The sequence below is a fragment of the Salvelinus alpinus genome, chromosome 20 (genome assembly GCF_045679555.1).
Source record: "Salvelinus alpinus chromosome 20, SLU_Salpinus.1, whole genome shotgun sequence".
Lineage (NCBI taxonomy): Eukaryota > Metazoa > Chordata > Actinopteri > Salmoniformes > Salmonidae > Salvelinus > Salvelinus alpinus.
In genome coordinates, this window is record NC_092105.1 from 33,091,087 (window position 1) to 33,106,371 (window position 15,285).

Here is a 15,285-nt window from a genome sequence, read left to right on the forward strand (position 1 = left end):
TGATCTTCAATCAATGGAAATGTACACACACATAATAACATAATGGTTTATGTACCCTCCCTACATGTAGCGCTTGTACAAGGCAGACTATGAGAAGACCAAGGCCAAGAACCACATCCCTCCAGACATGCTACATGTCTTGTCAGCCCGTCAAACTCAGAACCATGTCAGTGAGATCGGTTACAGGAAGTACCTGCACCAGTGGATCTGTATGCCTGATATGCAGGTGTACGCCCAGGCACGCAAGGTCAACGAGCAGCTCAGCGACGTGAGTCATCTGAACTTTGAATATTTTAATAAACTTTCTTTATGTGGAAAACTGTATATATTGGGTTTTCACATTGCATTTAATGACAATTTCATTTGAAGTTAAATGATTCAATAGAATAGAGTTTTTTTCCCTTACTTATTATAAACAATATTGTTGTTTATAATAACATATATATAAAATGTTCTTCAGGAAGACCTAGAGGACCTTTATTTTCTTTAATTTGGGGTTATAGTAATTTATTTAGGATCCGGTAGAGTGTGTCAGAAAAAGTAACTAATATTGGTGATTATTTCTAAACTATTGTGACATAGTTATATATAGTTTTATTAGGTAGTTCAGAGTTATAGTTCCCAAATGCTGTACTTCTTCTTGCTTGTCCTTATGACTTCTATAACTTTCCTGTGGCTCCCCAGGTCTTCTACAAGGATGACCTGAACTGGCTGAAGGGAATTGGCTGCTATGCTTGGGACACCCCTGAGATCTTGCGCGTCAAGGCTGCTGACAACCTGCAGAGCGAGGTAAACTCCCTCCCCATGCCTCTCACCTATCTTTCTTCATCTGTCTTTTCTCCTCTCCTCTCCTCTCCTCTCCTCTCCTCTCCTCTCCTCTTCTATCCTATCCTCTCTTAATCTAATGACTGGAGGAAAATGATTCACTCCACAGATGTGGACATTGATGTGGATGTATTTGTGTATTTGTTCTTGTCTTCCAGAACAAGTACAGAGCCAAGGGCATTGAGGCATTCAAGGAGTACTCTATGGTCATCGACACTCCTACCTATGAAACAGCCAAACAGAGTGCTCACAACCTGAGCGATGTGAGTACTGTCGCTAAAGATTCTTATTTTTCTATCACCATCTTGTTGTTTTATTTAACCCTTATTTAATCAGAGTTCACTTCCTGGTTCAGGCTCTCATTTTTGTACTGTCTCTCTTCCCTACTCTGTCTTCCCTGTATATCCAACTGTCTCAATAAACAAAACAAAAAATCTAATATATACAGTGGGGAGAACAAGTATTTGATACACTGCCGATTTTGCCGATTTTCCTACTTACAAAGCATGTAGAGGTCTGTAATTTTTATCATAGGTACACTTCAACTGTGAGAGACGGAATCTAAAACAAAAATCCCCAAATTCACATTGTATGATTTTTAAGTAATTAATTAGCATTTTATTGCATGACATAAGTATTTGATACATCAGAAAAGCAGAACTTAATATTTGGTACAGAATCCTTTGTTTGCAATTACAGAGATCATACGTTTCCTGTAGTTCTTGACCAGGTTTGCACACACTGCAGCAGGGATTTTGGCCCACTCCTCCATACAGACCTTCTCCAGATCCTTCAGGTTTCGGGGCTGTCGCTGGGCAATACGGACTTTCAGCTCCCTCCAAAGATTTTCTATTGGGTTCAGGTCTGGAGACTGGCTAGGCCACTCCAGGACCTTGAGATACTTCTTACGGAGCCACTCCTTAGTTGCCCTGGCTGTGTGTTTCGGGTCGTTGTCATGCTGGAAGACCCAGCCACGACCCATCATCAATGCTCTTACTGAGGGAAGGAGGTTGTTGGCTAAGATCTCGCAATACATGGCCCCATCCATCCTCCCCTCAATACGGTGCAGTCGTCCTGTCCCCTTTGCAGAAAAGCATCCCCAAAGAATGATGTTTCCACCTCCATGCTTCACGGTTGGGATGGTGTTCTTGGGGTTGTACTCATCCTTCTTCTTCCTCCAAACACGGCGAGTGGAGTTTAGACCAAAAAGCTCTATTTTTGAATCATCAGACCACATGACCTTCTCCCATTCCTCCTCTGGATCATCCAGATGGTCATTGGCAAACTTCAGACGGGCCTGGACATGCGCCTGCTTGAGCAGGGGGACCTTGTGTGCGCTGCAGGATTTTAATCCATGACGGCGTAGTGTGTTACTAATGGTTTTCTTTGAGACTGTGGTCCCAGCTCTCTTCAGGTCATTGACCAGGTCCTGCCGTGTAGTTCTGGGCTGATCCCTCACCTTCCTCATGATCACTGATGCCCCACGAGGTGAGATCTTGCATGGAGCCCCAGACCGAGGGTGATTGACCATCATCTTGAACTTCTTCTATTTTCTTCTATTTTCTAATAATTGCGCCAACAGTTGTTGCCTTCTCACCAAGCTGCTTGCCTATTGTCCTGTAGCCCATCCCAGCCTTGTGCAGGTCTACAATTTTATCCCTGATGTCCTTACACAGCTCTCTGGTCTTGGCCATTGTGGAGAGGTTGGAGTCTGTTTGATTGAGTGTGTGGACAGGTGTCTTTTATACAGGTAACGAGTTCAAACAGGTGCAGTTAATACAGGTAATGAGTGGAGAACAGGAGGGCTTCTTAAAGAAAAACTAACAGGTCTGTGAGAGCCGGAATTCTTACTGGTTGGTAGGTGATCAAATACTTATGTCATGCAATAAAATGCAAATGAATTACTTAAAAATCATACAATGTGATTTTCTGGATTTTTGTTTTAGATTCCGTCTCTCACAGTTGAAGTGTACCTATGATAAAAATTACAGACCTCTACATGCTTTGTAAGTAGGAAAACCTGCAAAATCGGCAGTGTATCAAATACTTGTTCTCCCCACTGTATATATATATATATATATGTCAATTCTAATTATTTTCATGATGGAGCATATGAAGTTCTCTCCTCTCTCCTCTCATGTTCTCAGCTCCACTACCGTAATGACTACGTCACCAATGTCAAGGGAACTAACTCCTCCCCCGCTATCACCGTTGACACAGAGAGGGCACGCCTGGCCAACTACAACCAGAGTGATGTAAGATATCTTCCATCCTCACTTCTTTTTTGGGGATAATTTCTTTACTTTAAGTACACTCTTACAAAACATACCTCACTCGTAACTTTCAAAAATGCATAAATAGTAACTACTCCCTCAAACTGTTTATAGAAGTAAAATATGCTTGTTTTATTATGATTCTCATATCTTATGTCCTTCTGTTTTTCCTCTCTCATGATTCTCCTCAGAACTTCTACAAAGAGGCCAACAAGAACTTCATGCCTACTGGCTACTCTCTACCCCACGACAATCCTATCATGAAGCAGGCTAAGCACAACACCATCGTTGTCAGCAGCGTAAGAAAGACACAACACTTTCTTTTATTCAATGTTCATCTATTCGTTTTTTTTTACTTGAACCGTCCCCCCCAAAATAGAGAAACCCCCCCTACCTTGTGTATAAAATATGAACCATTAAGATTCTCATTGAGGTAATTATCACACAAGAAAATCTATTCAGATTCAAACTTTCAGTTATGAGAGGCACGTACTGTGTCACTCACACTTGTCTTCTGTACTGTAGCTAGGTGAAGTAGAAGGAAGCCTATAGATGTAGTTACCATAAAATGTTATATATCGTATCTCTATGGTAGGAACTCACACGTGGAATTCTGTTGTGTAGGTGAAGTACAAGAATGACTATGAAAAGTCAAAGGCTACGAACTACACCCTAGACCCAGAAGGTGTCAGCTTCGTCAACATCAGGAACGCCAACAAGGTCACCAACCCGGTAAGATTACAAACATCTTCTCCTCTACCCCCACTAATTGGAAAAATGTCATAATTTATGAATTATTCAATTTGATTGATGATCCATCTATGTGGCTATTTGTTATGAGTCCCTTGAATGATGTTGAGTCATTATAGCTGTGTACAGTCCAAGACCCTGGAATGTGGGTATCATTAAAATGATTATTTGGGGCGTAGTGGTGATGTTATTTCCCCTCTCCATCTGTCTGTCCCAGCGTCTGTACCGTGAGCTGTATGAGAAGGAGAAGGATAAGGTCCACAGCACCTACGACACACCTGAGATCAGACAGGTCAAGATGACCCAGAAGGCCGTCAGCGACGTACGTGACCTTTTGTCATCCTGTCATTATCACTCCTAGACTATTGTCATTGATGTTTGTTACTATTACTTAGTGTTGATGCTTGCTACAAGACTAATTCATCATGATTATCTCTGTTTTCATTTATACACTTCTTTTCAAAACTATTTAATTTGTTTGTTTTCTTTGCTGTGAAGTTTGCCACGTGTTCTAAGTACTGTGTGTCTCCCTTTGTTCCGTGAAGTTGTGTTACAAGGAGAAGTATATCGCCAACAGAGGTACCATGATCCCCATGGGCATCACTCCCCAGATGATACACTGCAACCACGTCAACGAGATCACCAGTGACGTACGTGGCCCAATAACATTCACTCAAAACAATGCAGCCAAGCAACTTCTGAAACATGCTATATTTAGGCTATACAACCAATGAAATATGTTTTTTTCAATGAAAACTTAAGTTAACTTCAGTGAGGATACGGGAAGAATTTCATTGATAGGTTATTGTTACTTTACCAAATCCCTCCATGCCTATTGAATGATTATACAGTAATGTAACCATTGTCTGTCTCTGTTTACATCACCAGCTGAGATACAAGGAGGACCTTCTGTGGCTGAGAGGCGTTGGCTGCTTCCTGTATGACACACCTGAGATGATCACTGTCCGCAACATTAGCAAGTTCAGGGTAGATAGCCTTTCCTTTCTTTTTCATTGTATCATGGCTTCAATCAGCAATCAAAGGAGCTAAGTATACACAATCTGCAAATACTGTAAATAATATGTCTATACTATGCTTATAATACATCTGCTAATCCATATTAATTTGTCTCCCCAAAACAGGCCAACTATGATGTTGAGGCAAAGAAGAACCGTGCCAACTTCACTGTAGTCCTGGGCACACCAGAGTACCAGCGCATCACTGAGCTCAAGACCCACATGAGCAACGTGAGTCATCTTCACTATCATATCTCCCACCATTTTCCACATATATATATATTATTATTATTATATAATATTATAATATACAGTACAATATATTAACACAATACAGTAAAACGTCCATTAACTGCCATTATACGAGGTTGATGCTTGTTGGAGACTCAGCTTGTAATGGAAGACTCAGGTCTGTCTTTCTGTCTAAATTGCCAATGTTAACCTTTAACCTCTCGTCCTCAGCTGATGTACAGAGCCCAAGGCAATGTGGAGAAGACCAAGTGCACCACCACCCTGGACTCCCTTGAGGTCCAGAGAGTCAAATGGGCCCAACAGCTCAGCAACAAGGCAAGTCAAAAGGAGATGCCCACAGTTTTTTTGTGTGTTTCATCTTAGCTCTCACAGATACAATAAACCTGCTTAACTCTTTGGAGGACTGATAGCTGTGTTAAGATTTCTATTGATGCCAACTTAAAGCACAACAATGACAAAAAGGTTCAAAGAAAGAGATTTCTGACGGTTCTGTTAATGTTAATTACAGTTTATGTACACTGACCTGGCCTCCAAGGAGAGAGCCCACTTCACTTCGGAGATCAACACCCCCATAATGGACCACGCCAGGGCTATGAAGGTGGTCTTCAGCGAGGTAAGTCTTTCCAACGTCATTTCTCCAACATTCCTCTATCACCACTATATTGCCCTTCTTATGTCCCAGTATGATACCATAGTATTTGCCCTTCACCACTGCTCTAACACAGTTTCTCCTCTGTTTCTTCCCCCAGATCAAATACAAAGATCAGTATGAGAAGATGAAGCACAAGTATACCAGCATCCATGACACACCCATCCTCGTCCGGGCCAAGAAGGCCTACTTACAGTCCAGTGATGTGAGTATGCTCTCTGGTGATCCCTGCTCCTCCTCTACTGCCTTTGGTCTTTAAGTTGTTGTTCTTACAAATGACAGACCTATGTACTACTCTTACTCTCTCTCTCTCTCTCTCTCTCTCTCTCTCTCTCTCTCTCTCTCTCTCTCTTCTCTCTTCTCTCTTCTCTCTCTTCTCTCTTCTCTCTCTAGCTGCGCTACAAGGAGAGCTTTGAGCAGGCCAAGGGTCACTACCACAGCATCAAGGATGCCCTGGACATCGTGTGTCACCGCAGGGTCACCGATGACATCAGCGAGGTCAGTGTGTCAGCCAATCAGAAGAGATCTCCCCAGCGACCAAAACTGGTTGAAATGACATCCCTACAACCAGTTTACGAACCGTAATCTGTGTTTTAAGGAAGTTGTTTCAACCAGCTTTGCCTGCTGGCTCAGAGCCACCCAATAGGATTATTTGGTCTATTAAATGGACTCCATTTGGTATGTGGTTTTTGCCAAACACTGTATATACACGTATGTTATCATACAGATAAAAGACACTTATCTCTCTCCACACAGGTCAAATACTGTATACACATATGTTATCATACAGATATAAGACAATTCTCTCTCTCCTTCACACAGGTCAAATACAGAGAGAAGTACAACAATACTCTGGGTACGTGGAGATCCATCCCCGACCGTCCCGAGTTCTTCCACAGCAAAATCATCTATAATAACGTCAGCGACGTGAGTGGTGTCAATTTAACATCAGAAAATACCATCGCAGCATAATCACTGTATTTGCAATTCCAATACATTTGAGTGCTTACAATGTGTAGTTTACCATAGAAAGATTGCATTGTCCATTTCAGCGTATTAGAATACTTTAACCTGTTTGTTTTTGCATGACCCAAAACATGAATATATCTGTCTAACATTAGAACAAGTACAAGGAGGACCTGGATTGGCTGAAGGGTATTGGCTGCTACGTGTGGGACAGACCTGAGATGGTCCAGGCTGAGAAGAACAAAAGCCTCTACAGTGAGGTAAGAATTTAGGAAAGAAAGAATTTACCACTACAAATTCAATAAGACCATTCTCAGATGTTATCTTTCTCTTCTCATATCCACAAGGTCTTTTCTCCTCTTCTTTTCCCTCTTCTCCTTTGAAAACAGAGACTCTACAAAGCAACGTTTGAGAAGAACAGACACCAGTTCAAGTACACAAGTGATACTCCATTCTTCCAGGCCGCCAAGAATGCCTCTGTTATCATCAACGAAGTAAGTCACAGCTGCACTTTTGTAACACATTTATGCGAACTCATGTCGGTTTTAATTTGGATATACTGGATATATTTAAATGATCTTATGAAAACCAGATATAGTAATGAGTATAACATGTGTTCTCTTTCTATCTCATTTGGATTCTCAGCTTTGAGGGTAACAGATGATCATGACTAGTTCATAACATTTAGTAGATGTACTGTAAATGGTGATGAATGGACCATCCTTCTTCCTGTGGTGGTGCTACCCACAATACTGTGTCGTTGTCACTCAAGTTTCTCTTGTCTGTGGTTCATTCCTTTATTTATCACATGCTATTAACCTTTCTATCCTGGTAGTCTTCTTATTTCCTGACTGTCGCACCTCACTGTTTGTTTGTCAGTTGTCTTTAACTTTTTGACATTCTGAGCAGAGGCGCTATAGAGCAGCCTATGAGAAGACCAAGGATAAGTACAGCAGTGTGTTGGATGATCCTAGAAACCTCCTGGCTAAGGAGAACGCCAAGAATAGCCAGGTAAAGCTATGATTGGCCCACTGCCGAATCCCGCCCCCGTCCGCCTCCGTCTACTCTGGGCCTATCAGAACGCTTGCTTCTGAGCCCGGTGCATGAGGTCATCTGACTGCAGGCCTTTCGGGAGGTCGTAGTCGCATGGCTAAGATGTCATCATTCGTATTCAACTCTCTCTCTCTCTGTCTTTTTCCTTACGCCACAGGTGTCGTATTCTGCCACTCAAATAGCCCTCTGTGGTGGTTTGAGTGAGCGGCTACACTCTCCTTGATCTGTGCACTCAGTGTTGAACTCGTAAACTTGGTTGAACCCTTTTCTCATGTCAGTTTTAATGACAATTGTCAAAAACAAATTCAGCATTGTCAAAACCATGAAAGCTAATAAATAGGCGTATTTAGGTGATTGAACCCAATTCAACCAGGTTTAATATAGCTGTGTGATTCACTCTGAGGGAACAAATCAGGAGGACACAACTCAGACTCCACGCCTGGGATCTTGGGAGCTCCTCTCTTGTCCACTCCGTCCTGTCTGTCCCACTGTCCCTGTCCTCATCCTCTGCATGCTGTGTGTGTTTGTTGGTGTGTGTCCCCGTGGACAGAAAAGATATAGGTCCAGGGCTAGAGAGCTGCTAAAGAATGGCTGCAATGAGCTGCTCCGTCCAGACATCCTCAGTGCCATTTGCCAGTCCAGCGCGCAGTGTAAGGTAATCATCCATTGGCCCGGTAGACCTCACCTCGTAAAGTCCTCAAAATGTCCACTCCATGCCAGTTTTCCCAATTCTCACTCCCTCCAGTTGTCTTCCCAGCTCAGCCCTCGCTAACTGTAGCTGTGGAAACCCATGCTGAACTCCCAATGGCCAGTGACTAGAATACCTCACCTCTGTCTGCCCCACAGTCCACTCACACCTCTGCTTCATAAACACTCCTGAATCCTCACTGATCTCAGAATCCAAGCTACCCAGCTTATCCCAAGTTATAATTCCTCTGCCTATAACCCACATCACAAGTACAAACTGAACTGTCTAGAAATACGTTTTACGTCAAATTATGAACACAGTCAATAGATTTATTTTCATTTATTTTAGTTGAAATTCTAAATCCAAATGATAATTAAAAAAATATTACCATTATTAATCTCTAGCTGTACTACTCATGTTCAATATGTATCCACACCAGATTTATCATCAGCAGGACATAGTGTAGATGCAGACAAGCTGATCAGGACATAGTGTAGAAACAGACAAGCTGATCAGGACATAGTGTAGAAACAGACAAACTGATCAGGACATAGTGTAGAAACAGACAAGCTGATCAGGACATAGTGTAGAAACAGACAAGCTGATCAGGACATAGTGTAGAAACAGACAAGCTGATCAGGACATAGTGTAGAAACAGACAAGCTGATTAGGACATAGTGTAGAAACAGACAAGCTGATCAGGACATAGTGTAGAAACAGACAAGCTGATCAGGACATAGTGTAGAAGCAGACAAGCTGATCAGGACATAGTGTAGATGCAGACAAGCTGATCAGGACATAGTGTAGAAGCAGACAAGCTGATCAGGACATAGTGTAGAAACAGACAAGCTGATCAGGACATAGTGTAGATGCAGACAAGCTGATCAGGACATAGTGTAGATGCAGACAAGCTGATCAGGACATAGTGTAGATGCAGACAAGCTGATCAGGACATAGTGTAGAAGCAGACAAGCTGATCAGGACATAGTGTAGATGCAGACAAGCTGATCAGGACATAGTGTAGAAACAGACAAGCTGATCAGGACATAGTGTAGAAGCAGACAAGCTGTTCAGGACATAGTGTAGATGCAGACAAGCTGATCAGGACATAGTGTAGAAACAGACAAGCTGATCAGGACATAGTGTAGAAACAGACAAGCTGATCAGGACATAGTGTAGAAACAGACAAGCTGATCAGGACATAGTGTAGAAACAGACAAGCTGATCAGGACATAGTGTAGAAGCAGACAAGCTGATCAGGACATAGTGTAGATGCAGACAAGCTGATCAGGACATAGTGTAGAAGCAGACAAGCTGATCAGGACATAGTGTAGAAACAGACAAGCTGATCAGGACATAGTGTAGATGCAGACAAGCTGATCAGGACATAGTGTAGATGCAGACAAGCTGATCAGGACATAGTGTAGATGCAGACAAGCTGATCAGGACATAGTGTAGAAGCAGACAAGCTGATCAGGACATAGTGTAGATGCAGACAAGCTGATCAGGACATAGTGTAGAAACAGACAAGCTGATCAGGACATAGTGTAGAAGCAGACAAGCTGATCAGGACATAGTGTAGATGCAGACAAGCTGATCAGGACATAGTGTAGAAACAGACAAGCTGATCAGGACATAGTGTAGATGCAGACAAGCTGATCAGGACATAGTGTAGATGCAGACAAGCTGATCAGGACATAGTGTAGAAGCAGACAAGCTGATCAGGACATAGTGTAGAAACAGACAAGCTGATCAGGACATAGTGTAGATGCAGACAAGCTGATCAGGACATAGTGTAGATGCAGACAAGCTGATCAGGACATAGTGTAGATGCAGACAAGCTGATCAGGACATAGTGTAGATGCAGACAAGCTGATCAGGACATAGTGTAGAAGCAGACAAGCTGATCAGGACATAGTGTAGATGCAGACAAGCTGATCAGGACATAGTGTAGAAACAGACAAGCTGATCAGGACATAGTGTAGATGCAGACAAGCTGATCAGGACATAGTGTAGAAACAGATAAGCTGATCAGGACATAGTGTAGAAGCAGACAAGCTGATCAGGACATAGTGTAGATGCAGACAAGCTGATCAGGACATAGTGTAGAAGCAGACAAGCTGATCAGGACATAGTGTAGATGCAGACAAGCTGATCAGGACATAGTGTAGATGCAGACAAGCTGATCAGGACATAGTGTAGAAACAGACAAGCTGTTCAGGACATAGTGTAGATGCAGACAAGCTGTTCAGGACATAGTGTAGAAACAGACAAGCTGATCAGGACATCAAATGTCAGCTGGAGAAAATCATCCATGAGAAAATGACAGACTGTGCCCTAACAGACTATCAGTAACACGTATCCCTTGTCTCTGTTTTCGTTCTCAAACTGTGTATTTGTGGAACTCTCTTTCCACATCATTTCAGTTTGTTACCTGTTTCCGTTAAGCATGTACCAACCTCTGCATGGTGTCTTCCTATTGCATTCATTCATTACATTGACATGTGCTGTAGTTGTTTCACATAATCACCATTTCTTTGAAAATACATTTCATTTGATCAAGAATGGATAAAGGCATGTAAAATAAACTCATATAGCCTACTGAAAATCAATATGCAAAGCACATAGATAACCAATAGATCATTTAAACACTGTTAATAATATATACATTTATACTTATTTGACAGTAATGTCTCCTGTGTGAGTGTCTAACTCTTGTGTTCTGCCCCCATCACCACAGTGGAAGTACAGGGCACAGTATGAGCGCGCTAAGAACAAGTTCACCTCCATCCTGGAGACTCCTGAGCATGAGAGCCACAAACGCAGCAAAGCCATATTAGACGTGAGTTCACTTGGCCACACAACATTGAATTAAAGATACTTTTTGTTGCACTTGTTGTCACTGTTTCTCCTTATAAAATAAATAGTTATTACAAAAATAAAGATATACAAATAAATAAATATACAAATAATTAATATAAATAAATGTGTTGTTTCCTTACTGCTGTGTATTTCTCTACATAACACTATATGTGAATAATTTAGACTTGCACCATTTTCTCATCACTTTTTCCAGAATGTCTACAAGATGGAGTATAACAAGAACAAGGCTAAGGGCTACACCCTGGGCCATGACACTCCACACAGCACACACATGAAGAAGGTCAAGGAGATCACCAGCGTGGTATGTACTCTACGCTCTCAAAATGGCCACCTTCCTTCCCTCTCACAACTGGACCTCTAAGATGGAGGCAGGTACAGTCATAGCCCTAGTACTGTATGTGAGTGTGTTTTTATCTCCTTTGTCACTCAGCTGAAGTACAAGGAGATGTATGAGAGGAGCAAGGCCCAGATCAACATGGACCCTGAATCCTTTGAAATCCGTGCTGCCAAGGAAGCCTACAAGAACATCAGCAATGTGAGTCTCTCTCTGCTAGTACTCCTCTTTTCCTTGTATCCATTTACTTCTGAAAGCCACTTCTGAATAAATGAATGTATCAATGAATGAATGAATGAATAAATAAATAAATGAATGAATGAATAAATGCATGTATGAATAAAAATAAAAGAATGTGGCTTGTTAAGGACAGGCATTATACCTGATGTGTTCTACCCCACTCGAATGGTTGCTTGAGACAGGCCCTTCACTCACTCACTGTTCTGTTCCTGTCTGATTTGTCTCCTTCCAGCTGGACTACAGGAAGAAGTACCAGGCCACCAAAAACAAGTGGATCTGGACTGTCGACAGACCTGACTTTGTCCACGCTGCCAAGGCCAACTTCCAGCAGAGTGATGTGAGTGATGCACTACAGACATTTGTTTGTTTGTTTGGATGTTTTTTAGCCCACAATGGGGCTAATCGTCTAAGAGTCCATGAAGAACAAATCTAGACAATACGTACATGACTTACACACGTAACACCATCCCAGGTTTCTATACTGACACCTTGTATCTTTGACATGGCACCTCTGGTCAACCCCTGTTGTGTATCTGGCTGTCCTCAGATTGAATACAAGTATGACAAGGAGATGATGAAGGGTTGTGTGATGTCCATCGTGGACGACAAGTTAGCCGTCCTGGCTAAGAAGAATGCTGATTTCAGCAATGTGAGTAGTTGTTCCTTTACCTGCCACCCATCAATCAAAAGAAAGTTATTCTATTCTGTTCCATCCGATTCTATTCTATTCTGACACATGACATTTTAATCTTAAGAAAAAAAGAACCTGTGTTAATTGTTGTGCTTTGTTCTGTCCACCAGGTGAAATACAGAGAGAAGTTTGAGAAGGCAAAAGGCCAGTATAAGACTGTTCTGGACACTCCTGCTAACCTTCATGCCAAGTCAGTGCGCATTCTGGCGTCTGAGGTAAGAAGCAGAAAACACTACAGATACAGTGGGGAGAACAAGTATTTGATACACTGCCGATTTTGCCAGTTTTCCTACTTACAAAGCATGTAGAGGTCTGTAATTTTTATCATAGGTACACTTCAACTGTGAGAGACGGAATCTAAAACAAAAATCGCAAAAATCACATTGTATGATTTTTAAGTAATTAATTAGCATTTTATTGCATGACATAAGTATTTGATACATCAGAAAAGCAGAACTTAATATTTGGTACAGAATCCTTTGTTTGCAATTACAGAGATCATACGTTTCCTGTAGTTCTTGACGAGGTTTGCACACACTGCAGCAGGGATTTTGGCCCACTCCTCCATACAGACCTTCTCCAGATCCTTCAGGTTTGGGGGCTGTCGCTGGGCAATACGGACTTTCAGCTCCCTCCAAAGATTTTCTATTGGGTTCAGGTCTGGAGACTGGCTAGGCCACTCCAGGACCTTGAGATACTTCTTACGGAGCCACTCCTTAGTTGCCCTGGCTGTGTGTTTCGGGTCGTTGTCATGCTGGAAGACCCAGCCACGACCCATCATCAATGCTCTTACTGAGGGAAGGAGGTTGTTGGCTAAGATCTCGCAATACATGGCCCCATCCATCCTCCCCTCAATACGGTGCAGTCGTCCTGTCCCCTTTGCAGAAAAGCATCCCCGAAGAATGATGTTTCCACCTCCATGCTTCACGGTTGGGATGGTGTTCTTGGGGTTGTACTCATCCTTCTTCTTCCTCCAAACACGGCGAGTGGAGTTTAGACCAAAAAGCTCTATTTTTGAATCATCAGACCACATGACCTTCTCCCATTCCTCCTCTGGATCATCCAGATGGTCATTGGCAAACTTCAGACGGGCCTGGACATGCGCCTGCTTGAGCAGGGGGACCTTGTGTGCGCTGCAGGATTTTAATCCATGACGGCGTAGTGTGTTACTAATGGTTTTCTTTGAGACTGTGGTCCCAGCTCTCTTCAGGTCATTGACCAGATCCTGCCGTGTAGTTCTGGGCTGATCCCTCACCTTCCTCATGATCATTGATGCCCCACGAGGTGAGATCTTGCATGGAGCCCCAGACCGAGGGTGATTGACCATCATCTTGAACTTCTTCTATTTTCTTCTATTTTCTAATAATTGCGCCAACAGTTGTTGCCTTCTCACCAAGCTGCTTGCCTATTGTCCTGTAGCCCATCCCAGCCTTGTGCAGGTCTACAATTTTATCCCTGATGTCCTTACACAGCTCTCTGGTCTTGGCCATTGTGGAGAGGTTGGAGTCTGTTTGATTGAGTGTGTGGACAGGTGTCTTTTATACAGGTAACGAGTTCAAACAGGTGCAGTTAATACAGGTAATGAGTGGAGAACAGGAGGGCTTCTTAAAGAAAAACTAACAGGTCTGTGAGAGACGGAATTCTTACTGGTTGGTAGGTGATCAAATACTTATGTCATGCAATAAAATGCAAATGAATTACTTAAAAATCATACAATGTGATTTTTTGGATTTTTGATTTAGATTCCGTCTCTCACAGTTGAAGTGTACCTATGATAAAAATTACAGACCTCTACATGCTTTGTAAGTAGGAAAACCTGCAAAATCGGCAGTGTATCAAATACTTGTTCTCCCCACTGTACTTACTATGTAATGTTTATTACTGCCAGTGATTGGCTGTCTTTACTAACCTACAGTATAGTTATCATAGATAGATCGTAAATGTCATAATGTAGAGCTTATAGGTGAACAAGGAATTTGCTACAAAATATTTCAAGAACACTTGTTTTAATGAACGAAGCTACTGTACACTATGTTAGTTTTGTTTGTACGACACCCAATCAGATTCCTGTCTGACACTAGTTGTTTGTTTTCTTTCTTTCCTCAGAGCAAATATAAACTGGCCAGCAAGATGGATCATCAGACCAGCAAATTCAACACTCTGCCCACGACCCGCGATACCATCCACGCCAAGGACATGGGCAAACTGGTCAGCGAGGTCAGTCCCTACTCTCCATATCAGCTGTTTAGTTGGAGCTGGTATACAGGCTTGAACCTCCATTTCCAGATTTCTCACACAGAGTGAATGAGACTTCCCAAGACTAAACAGTCCTGAGTCATTTGTTACCTTTGACATTTTTGTCTCCGCCATTTTGTCCACAGAAACAGTACAAGCAGAAGTTTGAGAAGGAGAAGGGCAAGTCCAAGTACAACAACATGAGTGTGCCTCCCGATGTGCAGCACGCCATGGATGTAGCCAAGAATCAGAGCAATGTAAGTCACTAACCATCCTCTCCTAGAAAAATACATCGCTATATCTCCTATATTAAAGACATTCAACAGTTCATGCTTGCTTGATATAATTGGTCGTTATTAATCAAGTATTCATTTTTACATCAGTAGTAGTCACAAAGTGGCTTTCACTCTCTATGTCATGCCTTTAATAT

At 42.2% G+C, this 15,285-nt stretch overlaps 1 protein-coding gene across 18 annotated transcripts in view; it reads left to right on the forward strand.

The window, feature by feature from the left end:
- The window catches only part of neb (nebulin), an 89,969-nt gene that overhangs the window by 45,996 nt on the left and 28,688 nt on the right, over positions 1-15,285 (forward strand). For 16 of the 18 annotated variants that reach the window (XM_071355343.1, XM_071355341.1, XM_071355346.1 and 13 more), the window contains 26 exons: positions 71-268; positions 685-789; positions 984-1,088; positions 2,973-3,080; positions 3,290-3,397; positions 3,723-3,830; positions 4,066-4,170; positions 4,394-4,498; positions 4,737-4,835; positions 4,991-5,095; positions 5,327-5,431; positions 5,625-5,729; positions 5,866-5,970; positions 6,159-6,263; positions 6,588-6,692; positions 6,887-6,991; positions 7,121-7,225; positions 8,335-8,439; positions 11,213-11,314; positions 11,549-11,656; positions 11,786-11,890; positions 12,162-12,266; positions 12,477-12,578; positions 12,731-12,835; positions 14,727-14,837; positions 15,002-15,112. In XM_071355343.1, the coding sequence (XP_071211444.1) occupies positions 71-268; positions 685-789; positions 984-1,088; positions 2,973-3,080; positions 3,290-3,397; positions 3,723-3,830; positions 4,066-4,170; positions 4,394-4,498; positions 4,737-4,835; positions 4,991-5,095; positions 5,327-5,431; positions 5,625-5,729; positions 5,866-5,970; positions 6,159-6,263; positions 6,588-6,692; positions 6,887-6,991; positions 7,121-7,225; positions 8,335-8,439; positions 11,213-11,314; positions 11,549-11,656; positions 11,786-11,890; positions 12,162-12,266; positions 12,477-12,578; positions 12,731-12,835; positions 14,727-14,837; positions 15,002-15,112 (2,835 nt within the window). Of the gene's footprint in view, positions 1-70; positions 269-684; positions 790-983; positions 1,089-2,972; positions 3,081-3,289; positions 3,398-3,722; positions 3,831-4,065; positions 4,171-4,393; positions 4,499-4,736; positions 4,836-4,990; positions 5,096-5,326; positions 5,432-5,624; positions 5,730-5,865; positions 5,971-6,158; positions 6,264-6,587; positions 6,693-6,886; positions 6,992-7,120; positions 7,226-7,640; positions 7,743-8,334; positions 8,440-11,212; positions 11,315-11,548; positions 11,657-11,785; positions 11,891-12,161; positions 12,267-12,476; positions 12,579-12,730; positions 12,836-14,726; positions 14,838-15,001; positions 15,113-15,285 lie in introns of all 18 variants that reach the window. The other 2 variants (XM_071355360.1, XM_071355344.1) reach the window with 1 other exon arrangement.